Raw genomic sequence first — 14325 nt, 5'->3', positions numbered from 1 at the left:
GCTGGATGATTTCATCGGCGACTATTTGCAGCAATTGCTGACCGTGCTGATCGCAGCACAGCCCATCAATGGATCTAGATCCAGGCACCGGCCCATAAGGCTTAGGCTGCTTGTAGGCATCCAACACTGCCCCAGAACTGGAAAAACAATTGTAACTGGTATAGCTAGTTTTTGTCGAACCAAAGTTCCATCTGAAGGAAGCTGAGCCTGGGATTGGATGGCCAAAAGAGTCATCAGATTTGTTGTTTGAGGATGGCCCAGGATCTGCAGAGACACGAATGTTGAGCGACATGAACCTCACATCATCACAGGCAGCAAAGCTACACCAACGAATAATCAGAGATATCGTCAAAAAAGACTTTTCTGTACTGCCGTGAAAGAGGAATTACAAATTTCCACCATCGAGGATGCTCGCAGCAGCTTCTTTGATAGCAGCCTGTGCCAAGATAAACAGACTTGGTCCAACACTAATCCTCGCAACACCAATCTCACCCAATGCCTTAGTTGACAGCGCATCCTTGGTCCTATGCGCCAGCTTGACCGCAACCCTTCCATCAAGCTCTTTCACCAAGGTCTCAACCCATGCTTCTCGTAGTCCCCGTCCTGATCCACCCCAGTAAAACACTGTTGTAGCACCAGCTTCAAGGTACGCCTTTCCGCGTTTGATAGCTTCTTCCATCGCTTCAGCTTCTGAGAGGCCTGTGTCGACATGGAAGGTGTCGCATCGTGCATTGACGACGAAATCGGGACAGCCTGCGTCAGAGGCAGCTTTGAGAGCCGTCTTAAGACGCTGAACTTGTTCGTCGATGGGGTAGAATTCGAATGTTTCAGAGCTCACGTCCTCGATGTTGGCGCCGACAACACCAAGCTCAACGGCTCGCTTGACAGTAGACTCAATCTGAGACCCATATCCGTCTTGTAAATCGGCAGACAACGGAATACCAGCCGCTTTGGCGAGCGGTGCAACCTTGCCAATCGCTTCCATGTTCTGCTCTAGGGTGAGCTCCTCATCCTGGATACCGTATGTAGCTGCAACTGCCCAAGACGCTGTCGCTAGAGCCTTGACTGGCTTGGAAGTCCCATGGTTGAGGGATGTGACAGTTTGGAACGAAGCGACGTCCCAGATATTCGGGAAGACAACTGGCGATGAAGGCTTGTGGAGAGCCTTGAGCTGTTTGGCGAGGTCGTTGGACATGGTCGGTCAATGTTGATGATGTATACGATGTTGGTAGTTCTTTGTTTATGCCTCACTTACAATATTTCTCACGATCTTTATATGCCAAGACGGAGGAGTCATACTTACATGTCAATACTTTAGTGTTGCTTTTGATGTGAAGGGCGCGGGGGACGGCGTAATTCGGCATAAGACGGGTTAGGTGAGTTATACCGACCACGTCAACGAGGCTTTCCAACATCAATAGTTGCATTTTGTGGCCTCGTTCTATGATCCTCACCAGATTCAAGAATCTTCATAGACCCCAACATGGCCACTTTCACTTCACACAGCGCAGTTGATCTTCAAGCTCTCCCGTCAATATGGACAAGGGTACCTCGCTAGACCTTCCGCTTGGGAATCGCTTGTGGGGATGTCCCATAGCGATTCAATGCTAGAGGACGGCTCAGCAGTGTCACAATATTTCTGAATCGTGTCACCACTTTGTGACTGAATCATCTTCAGTGCTCTCTCTCACTCAATACTGCATCACTCAACATCGTGAAGATGCCTCTCCAGCTGCGCCCTGCTGTCCCAGAGGACATCCCCGAGATGTGCCAGGTCTACTACTCAGCTTTTGGTGACACCTATATCGGAAGCCGTGTCTTCACGTCCGACATCGATGCCTCAAATCGCTTCTTTCAGAAGGCCTTTATGGATGATATTGCAGATCCTTTGTGTGAATTACTCGTTGTTACGCACAAATCCTCCCCAGGCTCAAAAGACGAAAAAGTAGTCTCGCTAGCAAAATGGGCCCTCCCCGGTGCCTCAATTCAAGATCCTCCACCAGCCGAAGCATGGCCAGCAAATGGTGATCTCGCAGTCGAGTTCTTTGGCGCTATGACAAGAGGCCATCGCAAGTTAATAGGCGATAGACCTCATTATTACCTTGAGCTCATCTGCACGCACGAGACTTGGCAAGGCAAAGGCGCGGGCACTCTACTTCTCCGCTGGGGCATTGAGCGTGCTGACACAGATGCTCTCCCATGCTTTCTTGAGGCTACACCCAAAGGAAAACTCGTGTACGAGAAGCTCGGATTCAGGATAAAAGCTGAGGAGGAGTTTAAGTGGTCGTTCGGAACGTTTGTGGAGACTTACATGGAGCGTGATGCAAAGATCGAGAAACGGACAATGACGCGGCCGAAATCCAAGGAATTCGCGTAGATCTTTGTGTCACTGAATGGAGATTTGCGCGGGTTACGAACACTGACTGGGCTGCTTTTCTGTCTCCCGCGCTGGTGGATGGGCTCCTTGCATCTTTAACTCCAACTGCGAAATGATACACAATGTGCACCTGCGAATGGATACATTATGCCTGCGGGCACGAAGAAAAAGCCCGATATATCGACTGCACGACGAGAAAAGAAATCGCCAACAGCTCAGAATGCTCATGCGGGAGTGTTGACTTTACCGTTATTCGATCGCTACGGCCCTGCGGAAAGGCCGGATGTGCATATAAAGAATGCATGATGAGAGGATGGATTTGTTGCAGATGTGGAAAGGGACCTAATGAGGGTCATGTTCGCAAGCAGGATGTCAAGCCGTGGCGATGGGATTACTTTGAGTGTGGGCATGATTTCTGTAAGGACTGCAGACCATGGAGGGGAGAACGACAAAATGGACATCATGGGGGTCATTCGAGAAGAGGATCGAAGGAGATGATTCGAAAGGGACTGCATGTTATCACTGGAAGGACAGAGAGAGTTTGACGATATTACGACGTCTACGGAGAATGGCCTGAGGGAAAGCTCTAGAGCAGAATCTGCATATTGAGTTTGCAAATGATACCATCCAAAGGGAGGAAAGAAAACTCAGGATCTTGACCCTAAGTGATAAAAATATTTAGATAAGTCTAGTCTAAATTTAGGGGAATTTTTACCAAGTTTATTTGACGCCCTGTATTAAGGTTCGGTGTTTTCTTGCTCCCTGAGGCCATCGAAGCTATCACGGATGTTTAAACTCGGCCGAGAGACCGATGGACCTGACGATCATCCCCGTTAATGGCTGCAAGAAAACCCACGAAAATTCTCCAACAGAAATGCCAAGAAACACGGAATCTCCGGACTTTTTCTGCCTCGGCCTTGTGGGATCGTGGCGTCTACGTGGCTATGACATCTTATCATGACGTCGATCCTTCGCTGGTCTCTCTCTTTTTTTAGTTACCAAAAAAAAAATCTAGAAGATCTTGGTAACTGTGCACAAGACACTTGCAGCCAATTCGGTCACCAAATGGGAATAGATCAATGCTTCTCAGGCATTTGCAGGTTTTTTGTCGCGTGACTTGCCCCTTGTTTGATGATGCCGAGGATGATGCTATGAAACCTCTTTTTACTACTTTTTATTTATTTATGTTGTTTGCTTCCCCCCTTTTTTTTCCATTGTCGAAATTGCTGGCTCTTTCAGCGAATAGCTTGGTCATTTTCTTGCATGTGAAAGAAGTGCTGTACCCTTGTCATAGCGTCCCGTCCGTGTAAACGTCACCAAAGAGATACTGCAGTGTACAGCCACAATTCGATTTATTTGCGTTGTACGAGCAATCCAATCGCCGACGGACTTTCGCAGCCTTTTCTCTTTCTAAGAACAAACTTTCTATTCCTGTTGAATTTACTTAACGATTATTATTTCTTGATTCTCTTCATCCTTGATTGATTCACAACACGCGACACTTCATTCCTTTCTGCGCGACGTCGCATCAACCTCATCATGAGCGTCTCCAAAATGTCCTACCTCTCACGCCTAAGCCCGATTCCCGCATTTCCTGAATACACAGGGCCCTACAAGGTCGGCACCGTCGATGTCGAGATTCCTATCTCCGAACTTGAAGCGCCCAGCGCTGCCCCCGAGGGCGTCGATAACATCCACACCGTCCAGTATCGCATGTTCTACCCAGCTGTTCCCGAATCGCACGAGAAGCACATCAGCTGGTTGCCCAATCCTCAGCGACAGCATCTAGTCGCATACACAAAGTTCCTTGGTATTGGACCTATGCTGGCAGAATTCCTTTCGTAAGTGCGCCGAATCTGAATCGTTCCTATAATTTGCGCTGACAACCTGAAGATTCCTGCCCCGACATCTTCACTATACTACGATCCCAGCCCACAAGAATGCGAAACTCCTTGAATCGTCAACCGAGAACAAGCGATGGCCGACCATGATCTTTTCCCACGGTCTGGGAGGATGCCGAAACTCCTACTCTTACATCGCCGGCTCCCTTGCCTCTCACGGTATCGTCGTCATCTGCCCTGAGCATCGCGATGGCAGCGCTGTCGCAAGCTTCATTCGAGTTCCCGAGAAGCAAAACGGAACCATCACCTCTAACGGCCGAATCCACGTTCCCTACGAGAAGATTTCCCACGATGTCAGCCCCGAAGTCTACCAAGCCCGCGAAGCCCAACTCCGAATTCGATGCTGGGAGCTCGGTATGATCCATCAAGCCATGCTCGCTGTTGACAATGGCACACGATTGACCAACTTGAACCGTTCGACCCCAAGCCTCGATCAATTCATCGGTCGATGCAATATCCACGAGCCTGGCAGCATCATCTTCGCTGGCCACAGCTTCGGTGCTGCTACTATGACACAATTCCTCAAGAGCACATATTACGCTGATGTTCCAGAGGTGGCTGCTATGGAAAAGCCCATCTTTGTCCCTACTGAGGGCAGCGATATTCGAAAGCAGGTATCTGAGAAGACCCTCGTCATGCTGCTCGACATGTGGTGCATGCCCTTGATGGCCCCCAACTCGGCGCCTCTGTTCAACCTGCCGCTACCTGCATACGCCGACAAGGCCAGCGCTCCTGGTGGAAAGGCTATTCTGGCAGTTGAATCGGAGCACTTTTTCAAGTGGACTGACCATCTTCACATGAAGGCTCGTGTTTTGAGCCCCGATCCTACTGTCAAGGTCGTCACACCTCAACTATTCGAGCGGCCTAGTGGCTACAAGATGTCAGAGCCAAACTTCTTCTACGTTGTCAACTCTGCGCATCTTAACCAGTCCGACTTTGGAATCCTGTTTCCGTGGTTGACGCAGAAGATCTTCAAGGCCGAGCAGCCTGAGCGAGCGCTCCGTCTTAACCTCCGCGCTCAGCTCCAGATGCTTCGCGAGAACAACGTACCTGTTGGTCGCACATTCGCAGGCGACCTCGTTGACGGCACTTCGTTCGATAAGCTCGACAAGTTTAACGAAGCCAACGGCGATCCCTGCAAAGACGGCATCAACAGTGACCAAGCCATCTTTGACAAGAGCGGCAACAACCCTGTCGAGTTCTGGCGATGGATCGACATCATTGGTCTTGGCGACGCTGGCGGCAAAAAGACGACTGAGAAGAAGGTCGAGGAGGGTGAGGAGGAGATGAAGGGCGAACTTGACCCTAGTGAGGAGTTGCCTGGAGCACCACCTTCTATGACCGGAGCTGTCAGCGCTGCTGCAGCGTAAAAGGATAACAAAAATGATTATGAAAGCGATTTGACCTTTGGATGGGATTACTTGGAGATACCTCTTTTGGCGCAAGGTCGGGAAAGGCATATTGGGTTTGTAAGGATATTGGATGCGAATACCAGCTAGACTCTTTTGTAAAGTACGAATACATCGTGATTCACTCTTGACCTGCGTATCCCATCTCAATGACTAGAGTTGACCCATCATTCTGCCATATTCCTCCGACGCCACCAAACACACACTTTGTCGACACGGGATTCCACATTCGTCCTGTTATCTCACCACTTGCAACGGTGACATCCCCTCTCGGCGCACACGCAACGGTTCGGCATGTTCCTTCAGTCGCGGATAGGCATTGACCAGCTGGGATGCTTATGCGCTGTTCTGCATCGGTGAAGTTCGACCAAGCGGCTATGGCGACTGGGCAAGCGAGTCGATCGGGACCGGGTTCCTGGTCATGGTTAGTGACGTCGAGTGTCTGAGATTGGAGACCTTGCCGTAGTGCAGACAAGTGTCTCGGGTGTGTCGTCAGATGGAGGTTTGAGATACTGGAGCGGATCGAGGCCGGTTTTGTTGAGGAAGGAAGACCATGGGAATTTATCTATGAAGGATGTTGGTTCATCATGACGTCTCTTCAAAATTTCTTTTCCCTGCGATAAAGATGCTAGCAAGATAATAACCGTCTTGGTGAACATTGTGAGCAATGCCGCTTGCGGGTGGTAATGCTATGTCTCAGGCTAACATCAGCGATGGAACAAGCAACGAGATTTTTTCAAGCGTTCCTTACTGATTGATTAGGAAGTTTTCGAATATCAGTTTACTTGATAGACTGTTTGAAGGGTCGCAATTGCAGCTTCTAGAAAGCTTCAAGCCAAGTGATCACTTTGATGGCGACTCCTACTTCTTATACTTCCACGCAAATGCAATTCTTATGTCATTTACTTGGCTAGATCTCGGTAACTATAGAAACACTGCCTCTTCGCTTATCTTTCGCCAAATGAAGCATGGCAGACCTCGCACATGAGGTCGTGATGTGCGTGGTTCCGGATGCGGAGGTGAGACTGACGGGCCGTGATTCTTGTGTTCTCGATCCGGTGACGGGCAGACTACTTGAGACACAAGGATACAAATGGATCTGGAGGGATCAATTACTGGTTCCAAGCGAGCCTTCTCATAACCGCATGGTAGTATACTAGAGCTTCCTGGTGCTTGAAGGAATGTAAAGCTGATGCCTGGTTAAGTCGCACATATGTACGGAGTAGATAGTAGAACGAAGACTGCTAGCTCACCACTAGAAGCGCTTCTTATATTCTAGAAACCTAGGTAACTACCTTAAGGTCATAAACTTCCATTTAGTCACTGCCGCTTCTTTGGTGCCCAGTCGCTTCTTTTTTCGTACTTGCACCAATTGATGTCATAGAAGTGAGACAGAGGGGTCTCTGTAACCAAGCACCTGCACATCCGCCGGGCCGATAATGTTGCTGAAGGAGAGAAAAGCCAGCTCAATCAGTACCTCTGACTACCAAATAATTACCTCCCAACTGGCCTATCGATCATTGAGTCTCAAGCCTCCCGCTATGTCCCACTTGCGCCCTCTACTCCCCGCTACGTCCGCTGGGAGTTCTGGTCAAGGCGGAGGCGCGCCCGGCCCCAGAGCACCCTTGGCTCCCAAGAGGAAGAACGTCGACGCCGCTTGTCTTGCCTGCAAGAAACGCAAAGTGAGGGTAAGCATATACAATGTCGAGCGGGTGAACCAATCGGTCTGATTCACCAACAGTGCGATGGCCAAGAGCCACGATGCGCCGTCTGTGTCAAACGCGGCCTTCTATGCGAATACTCCCCCACCGAGAACCAGAGTAGCAAAGTCATCAAGCGCAAATTAACAGACATAGAAGAGCGTCTCCAGGCTCATGAAGAGCTCTACAGCATCATGCAAAGCAAGTCTGAAGAGGAGTGTCTATCGATCATTCGTCGAATCAAAAGTGTCCAGGACGTTCGGACTGTTCTCCGACACCTCCAGGATGGTGATTTGCTGCTTCAAATTGCCCATGTTCCCCAGACATGGCATCAATATAGCTTCCCATTCAGCCCTGAAATGCCCCATTTCTTGCGCGGCGAAAATAATCCTTACTTAGAATATCGTATCTATGAGATGGTCAATGAGGATGCGGCGGCGGGTAATTCGAATGCTGGGTTGAATGCGATGAGAGTGGGCTTTGAAGCCCAATACAGGGCGCCATACCATGCTGCTACATTGATAGAGCCGCGTATCGATGCCTTGAGGCCGTCTCAATGGACGCAGGTCCCGGTGAATGATAATTTGCTATGCCAACTTCTCAAGATGTACTTCATGCGCGTATATCCCACTTCTGCCTTTTTCCACAATGACTACTTCTTGGACGACATGGCAGCCGATCGCGAGAAGTTTTGCTCCTCGTATCTCGTCAATGCGATTCTTGCTGAAGCATGCCTAAGTTGAAGTAGCTTCATACGCACTTTGGCTGACAGTCATAGCACGCCTACATTAAAGATCCTCAGCGCACAGAGTTCTGGAATCCACACTCACTGCAGTATCAGTTCCTCGCCGAGACCAGACGGATTCGTGAATTCGAAGATCAGAAGGATTCTCTGACAGCTGTCCAGGCTACACTTGTTCTGGCTCTCACGTATAACATGAACAGCATGGATGAGATAGGATTCTCATACACTATACAGGCCATTGCCATGGCCGACCGGATCAAATTATTTGACGAGTTCCCTCCCAAGATGGAAGACAAGATCAAAGCTTCTCGGACGTTGACAGCTTGGACAACATTCAATTTCCAGGCGTAAGTTGGACGGAATACAAGAGCGAGGCTCCCAGATACTGATGAGTGGCATAGGCTCTTTTCATTCCACTTCTTCCGACCACCTCTGATAAAATCCCCACCCAGATTTCCTTTACTGGATCCCAAGGACAACGCATCATGGTATCCTGAGCTATGGATCATGTACCCTCTGGCTCAAAGCCCTATACCAATCGATCTGGGTCATCATTTCAAGGCAGTTTCAGAGTCTCGTGCTTTGGTCAATAAAATTGGCGCCTGCGCCTTCCCTACATTGCAGAGCCAGAAAAAGTTGACTCTCGACGAGGCCTGGGGGTTTTACTTAATGCTGAAGAAATGGTACGACGAGTTGCCTAGCTCATTGTCGCCTCGCAATGCGGTTCTCCCCTTTCAGTTATTGGTCCAGTATGTCATGTTTCCGTTTTGATATAGCAGCCTATTACTGACGTTTCTTAGTCTACGCTACTTCAATATTGTCATAATCCTACTTGAGCCTTTTGCCACGGCAGAGACTCAAGGCCGCGATCCAGAGAGTACAGAAAATGACACAGCAAATTATGTTGTTGCAGATGCTAAGATGCGCTTCGAGACTGTCTCGAGACTGTACTATCTTAGGCATGGCTTTGAAACTTACGATCCTCTTCTCATCCAGTTTCATATCCTCCTGGGTTTCATGACGCTAAACACACTATCCTCGGGTAAGAAAAAAGCCCCGGAAGCTGTTAAGGCCCTCCAATCTACTCTTGTTCTCGCTTTGAAAGGCCTAAGGGACCAGGCCAACTCGTGCTACTTGGCAGTGACTACATTTAGCCTGCTGAAAGGCACGCTCAAACAAGGAGATCCGCGTCTCTTGCAGAGTGTTGCAGACGTGGAACAGGACAAGGAATCGGTAAAGACTTTGATTGCCAGTCATGTAAAGTCGCAGTATCCTATCAATGTCGTGAGCATGAGTGAGGACCCGGAGCAGAGGCGGGTGGGTGCTCTTATTGCTGCCTACAAAGAGCTGGAATTGGATGATACTATTCCATTTAAAGGATAGTTGGGAATGAAGGGCATCTTGATCATATAACTAGAGTGCCGAGTGGGAAGCCATGTACGACGCTGAGAATATCAGACTTTTTCCATGTAGCATGTCAATATGAGATTATTACACATAAAGGAAGATAAATGACCAGGCAGGGCTGGGGGGACCTTGGGTCGAAACAAATGGATTATCAGATTAGAAAGTCTGAACCACGAGTAAGTCACTGGCAACCTTGCGGCTAGTCCTTTGTCTGGCCCTTCTCCCATATGCTCTTGAATATCAAGCATCTTGGCTCAATGATGTTCGCGTTCCTAACATCCAATGTCTTGACTGGTTCCTTGGCAATGTCAGGTCTCGCACCCCCTCCAAAGACACCGACCTTAGGAATTTGTCCCCACCCTGGACCATTCTCGGGACCTCTGATGAACTCCCCCCAAGCCTTCTGCATCTCCCTGCTCAGCTTATCCTGAAACTCAGTAGCACCTTTCTCGGGAAAGGTCCCAAAGAGAGTTGGAATCTCCGCGGAGTGGTATGCTCCACTGCCCTTGAAGATCTCAGTATTGGCAAAGCTGGCATTGTAGATATATCGCCAAGTCTTGATATCTGCCTCAGCGAAGTCTTCTGCGACGTAGCGAATGGGACACTGCATGCCGATTTCAGTGGCAATTCTAGTGACTTGATCGAATTCGTTGTTGATTCCGGGAGATCCGATGGGGTAGAGGAACTTGAGTAGCGAGACTTGAAAATCACTTATCCCAGGGGCCAAGGTTTTCAGGGCATCTTTTACGGTGATGTCCATGAACTGAGGAATTCTTGCTTCATCTGCTGTTGTGCCCAACATAACAGGAACTCGGGCCATGATTTTTGGCTTGCTCTTTGACTGGATGCGGATGTCGCGGGGATAGTTTGATAGTGTGACTCCGTCATCGCTGAGAGGTGCAAAATCGAGCATACCCCTTTCAATGATATCTTTGAGCTTAGCGGCTGGAATCTCGCGCATACATTCAAGGACCTGATCAAAGTCGCCGTTTTCACAGCCAGCTAGCTTGGTTGCAGTGTTCCAAGAGCCGGTAGGTGTGACGTTTGTTGAAGCAGAGCCCGACTGTAGAATAGCTGCACGGAAAGGGAGGGGATCTGGTGGAGCTGTGAGAAGATCATCAACACTTCCTGCGCCGGCACTTTCACCAAAGATGGTGACTTTCTTGGGGTCTCCTCCAAAGGTAGCGATGTTGTCTTGGACCCAAGACAGGGCTAGCCGTTGGTCAAGGAAGCTGTTATACATCAGTATAAAAGTACAGTTAAAATGTCTGAATATTACTCACCCAAGATTCCACTGTCCCTTTGGCAGATCGTAGGTTTCAGGAAATCCAAAGATGTTGGTCCTGTAATTGACAGTAACGACAACCAGGTCTTCATAGCCCGCCATCTTGGATCCTTCATAATAAGGCAAAGATCCAGACCCATGACTGAAACTTCCTCCATGAATCCAGAACGCAACAGGTTTTGAACCAGCTTTTGCACCTGCAGGGGTATAAATGTTCAAGTTCAAGCAGTCTTCACTAGTCCCTGCTGGTGCCCCAGGGGTAGCAAATATTTTAATCGTTTGATTCCGTCGTTCTTCTGGGTAGTTGAACTTCATAAAACAAGCGGGCTTGTAAACGGTGGCATTGTAGGGAGTATCCCATGGTTTGGCTGGCTTTGGGGCACTGAAGCGAATAGGTTTTTCGGCGAATGGGATACCTAGGAACTGGTTGACCTCGACCTTGGAGTCAGGAATAGATGTTGAAGTTCCGATAATGATGCCGTTGTCGATGGTAGCGGTTGGGGCACTGGCGGTTTTGGATTGTGGAAGCGCGAGTGTCGCTCCCGTACAGAAAGCGACTGTAAGAAGTTTGTAAGAAACCATGACGATGACTGATGATATTCTGATACAATTTAGGTACAGGGAGAGTCAGAGCTATTTATGCAGTAGCCACCTCATATTTGACCATGCCATCACCATCATCCATGCTAAGAAGCCAAGACATAGTGGGCAAGCTTAATTCCGCTGTCAAGATCAGCAAGCTTTAAATACTCAAGCTACGCCTTTCTCAGTGGCCCAGATACCGAAACACCAGAAGATAGCCAATGGCAAGTCCAGACTTATACCGAACCTCTGACTTTGTCGAGGCGATATTGACCTTACTGAACTTGGTAGCATGCTGCGCTCCGTCTGATTGGTCAGATGCTGAGATGTAGTTCTTGGCTTTACAAGGGTATCGCAACATGAGGCCCAAATGAGTTTAGAGCAGAGCCTCAGCTTTACCTCGATATGGGGCTGTAAGTTGGCACAGCCTCTGACGAAATGAAAAGCCGAGGCTGTAAAGAAATTGATCCATTACTATGATGTCAGTATTTCCGCTCTGTACTTTTTGCTAGAGGAGACGGCAGGTTCCGGCCTAAGAAAAGAACGACGTTGAGCTATCTTATCAAAACATCAGGTATTTCCATCAAATCTAACATTATCTTAAGATATCTATATAAGACAAACATTGGTTCTGGTAACCTCCATAAGCTCGTTCAGCCTTGCACGGCGTTGATAATTCTTGGGCATGTCGAAATCAAGCCTTCCAATACGCTCATAGTATCGACCTACCTTTCGCAAGAGAATCCCTTCACATGATACTATAGTATCAGGATCAACAACAGTTGATTCTTCAAAGTCACTCGAAGCAATAAATCCTCGCAGTTTATGAAGTACATGCAGACCGAGAAAAAGCACCTCTAGTATTTCAAAACTTTCAGGCATCAGGCTTTCGGCATCGTATTCAAAGTTCACGGCGTATTCGTCTTCACTGTCTTCCGTGAACCTGACGTGACATGAAAATACAGGTCTTCTCACTGTTGAAACAATATCAGCTTCCGTGAACGGTCTTCCGAGGTTAATGCTCAGCAGTGGAGCTTCAAATCGGAGAGCACGTTTCTCGGGAGTGTCAAGGTTTATGGGGCTGCGGTTGTCTGGGAAGACATTTGGTTTCGTGAACCGTATGAAATAATATGAGACTGGGAGAAACCAAATATTAAGGCACCTCGTAGCCCAAGACCAGGTTGGTACTCCATTGAGTGCATTGTGAGCTTTGTCATACGAGTTCTTCCATAGCAACCCATCAGCAAGGTGTGAATGAAACACTCCAGCAAAGTACTCGCCACCGTGAAGGTCGACAAGTCGGTTAGCCAAGCCTTGAATTGCGATAAGTCGATCAGTCTCGAAGGTGAAATGCATCTTGGAGTATCTGGATATAAGCTCTGTCCATGCTTCCCCCATTGCACTGTCAGGTTCTTGGGCAAGGCTTAAATGCGACTGACTGGCTCTAATGTCTCGAGCGGTGTCCAAGTCACTTCCATATGCAAGACTCTTAGTTGTGCCGTTGCATTGCCATATAAGGGCATGCTTGGACCAATGAAGGATTCGAGGCGACAGAACGGCCTCTTGGAGACACCATCCTCTTGATCTTAGTGGCTCAGCGGACCAATCTTCTGAAGGCGATGGTCTTGGTACTAAGAGAGAGATATACTCTTGCTTGTCATTGCTGAAAGCTAGTGCACAAGTGCTTAGAGGATATCTTCGAGCACTCTGCTCCACATAGAGCCCCTGGCTACTATCAGAAGCAGCGGATGCCGAGATGAGGCATTTAGAATGTAGGTAGTATGCTCCAATGCGCGGTGCTTCTGTATTCCAATCGTCAAGGTACACATCGTCAATATCTGACTGGATGATACATATAGCATCAATCCATAAATACCGAAACTTCAATAGTCGCGTCAGTTGGATAGCATCTTGTATAGTCTTCGGGAGGTCATGTACTGCGATCCCTTCGCGCCGCGCAGCTATTGTTGCTCGTGTAGTTTTGGCGTGTTCATTGGTAGAGCCCCAACAATAGCTGAGCGTGAGATACCTGGGGATGAAGTCTTTGTGCAAATCCTCGGCGGTTACGATGAGTCGGACGATACTGGAATCATTGGTATCAACATCTATGAGGCGCGTTGGTGGTTTTGGTTTGAGATCTTGACGAAACCACCCGACGTCGCAATCTTGGTGCACGCCACGTTTGTTAACACAATCGTGAATCTGATCGCAAAGCTCTTCTTTCAGATCAGGCTCCAAGGCCATTCTGAATGATATTGGAGCAGCCTTCTGTTGTTCCGTTAACCTCCGAGTGCCATGGGTGACGATAATAACACTTACCACGAATTCCGCATCATTTCCAATGACATTGACGGATATCGGAAGGAGAAAAAGAACATCCCCAACGTAGAATCTGCAGACCACAGGCCAGTTACCTGCATCGGAATTATCCCCTCCTCCCGATAGGCCGATGTAACTTTTCGTGGGCAACCATAGGAGACAGGGACCTGTCGGAGGAGACTTTAAGCCCATGGTTGCGAAATTATAGTATACCGTGGCACGAAAACTGCGACAGAGACAGCAACCTCTGGCTGCTGAGGTCTCAAGGGCCTCGAAAGAGTCGTGATGTTGAATAGCAGCCGACGTCTGCCATTCTTCGAGGTTCCATGGTATGTGGCGGCAAGCATGGCATCTCCATTCGACGGATGTCATATGCTCCATGGCTAGCGCCACTTGAGCGATTTCTTTTGTGCTTAGGGGAGACTTGAGACATGGAGTCGTTGATTTAGATAGTGAAAGTCTAGAGTTGTAGCACATGATAGTCAGCAAGCCACCATGCAGCTCGGTATCCTGACCAATCAACTGGGCTAGCGACTTTCGACTAATAACGGAGAACTACGACTACCTCAATAAGTGTAATTTGCAATTCGGGATATTTAT

The 14325-nt window shown here is 48.6% G+C and overlaps 6 protein-coding genes across 6 annotated transcripts; 3 read left to right on the top strand and 3 right to left on the bottom strand.

Annotated features, from left to right (window-relative positions):
* Positions 1 to 385: 385 nt before the first annotated feature.
* On the bottom strand, positions 386 to 1195 carry FTJAE_9826 (carboxyphosphonoenolpyruvate phosphonomutase; the record flags this gene model as incomplete). The annotated part of the gene is made up of 1 exon (XM_037356786.1): positions 386 to 1195. One exon carries the CDS (start codon positions 1193 to 1195, stop codon positions 386 to 388), a length of 810 nt encoding a protein of 269 aa, XP_037203070.1.
* Positions 1196 to 1483: 288 nt separating this feature from the next.
* On the top strand, positions 1484 to 2377 carry FTJAE_9825 (acetyltransferase; the record flags this gene model as incomplete). The annotated part of the gene is made up of 2 exons (XM_037356785.1): positions 1484 to 1546; positions 1679 to 2377. 2 exons carry the CDS (start codon positions 1484 to 1486, stop codon positions 2375 to 2377), a joined length of 762 nt encoding a protein of 253 aa, XP_037203069.1.
* A 1554-nt stretch (positions 2378 to 3931) lies between these two features.
* FTJAE_9824 (phospholipase A2) lies at positions 3932 to 5648 on the top strand (the record flags this gene model as incomplete). The annotated part of the gene is made up of 2 exons (XM_037356784.1): positions 3932 to 4218; positions 4271 to 5648. 2 exons carry the CDS (start codon positions 3932 to 3934, stop codon positions 5646 to 5648), a joined length of 1665 nt encoding a protein of 554 aa, XP_037203068.1.
* A 160-nt stretch (positions 5649 to 5808) lies between these two features.
* Positions 5809 to 6346, bottom strand: FTJAE_9823 (uncharacterized protein; the record flags this gene model as incomplete). Its single annotated transcript, XM_037356783.1, has 2 exons — positions 5809 to 6102; positions 6161 to 6346. The coding sequence occupies 2 exons, from the start codon at positions 6344 to 6346 to the stop codon at positions 5809 to 5811; spliced, it is 480 nt and encodes a 159-aa protein (XP_037203067.1).
* An 882-nt stretch (positions 6347 to 7228) lies between these two features.
* On the top strand, positions 7229 to 9515 carry FTJAE_9822 (n-terminal fungal transcription regulatory domain protein; the record flags this gene model as incomplete). The annotated part of the gene is made up of 5 exons (XM_037356782.1): positions 7229 to 7375; positions 7429 to 8094; positions 8166 to 8479; positions 8534 to 8881; positions 8933 to 9515. The coding sequence occupies 5 exons, from the start codon at positions 7229 to 7231 to the stop codon at positions 9513 to 9515; spliced, it is 2058 nt and encodes a 685-aa protein (XP_037203066.1).
* A 223-nt stretch (positions 9516 to 9738) lies between these two features.
* FTJAE_9821 (triacylglycerol lipase V precursor) lies at positions 9739 to 13917 on the bottom strand (the record flags this gene model as incomplete). The annotated part of the gene is made up of 5 exons (XM_037356781.1): positions 9739 to 10771; positions 10823 to 11425; positions 11607 to 11745; positions 12279 to 13674; positions 13726 to 13917. The coding sequence occupies 5 exons, from the start codon at positions 13915 to 13917 to the stop codon at positions 9739 to 9741; spliced, it is 3363 nt and encodes a 1120-aa protein (XP_037203065.1).
* Between the last annotated feature and the right edge of the window lie 408 nt (positions 13918 to 14325).

This window comes from Fusarium tjaetaba (assembly GCF_013396195.1).
Source record: "Fusarium tjaetaba strain NRRL 66243 chromosome Unknown NRRL66243_c0000226, whole genome shotgun sequence".
Taxonomy (NCBI): Eukaryota; Fungi; Ascomycota; class Sordariomycetes; order Hypocreales; family Nectriaceae; genus Fusarium; species Fusarium tjaetaba.
The sequence above is the reverse complement of the archived record's forward strand: the minus strand, read 5'-3'. Positions and strand labels throughout refer to the sequence as shown.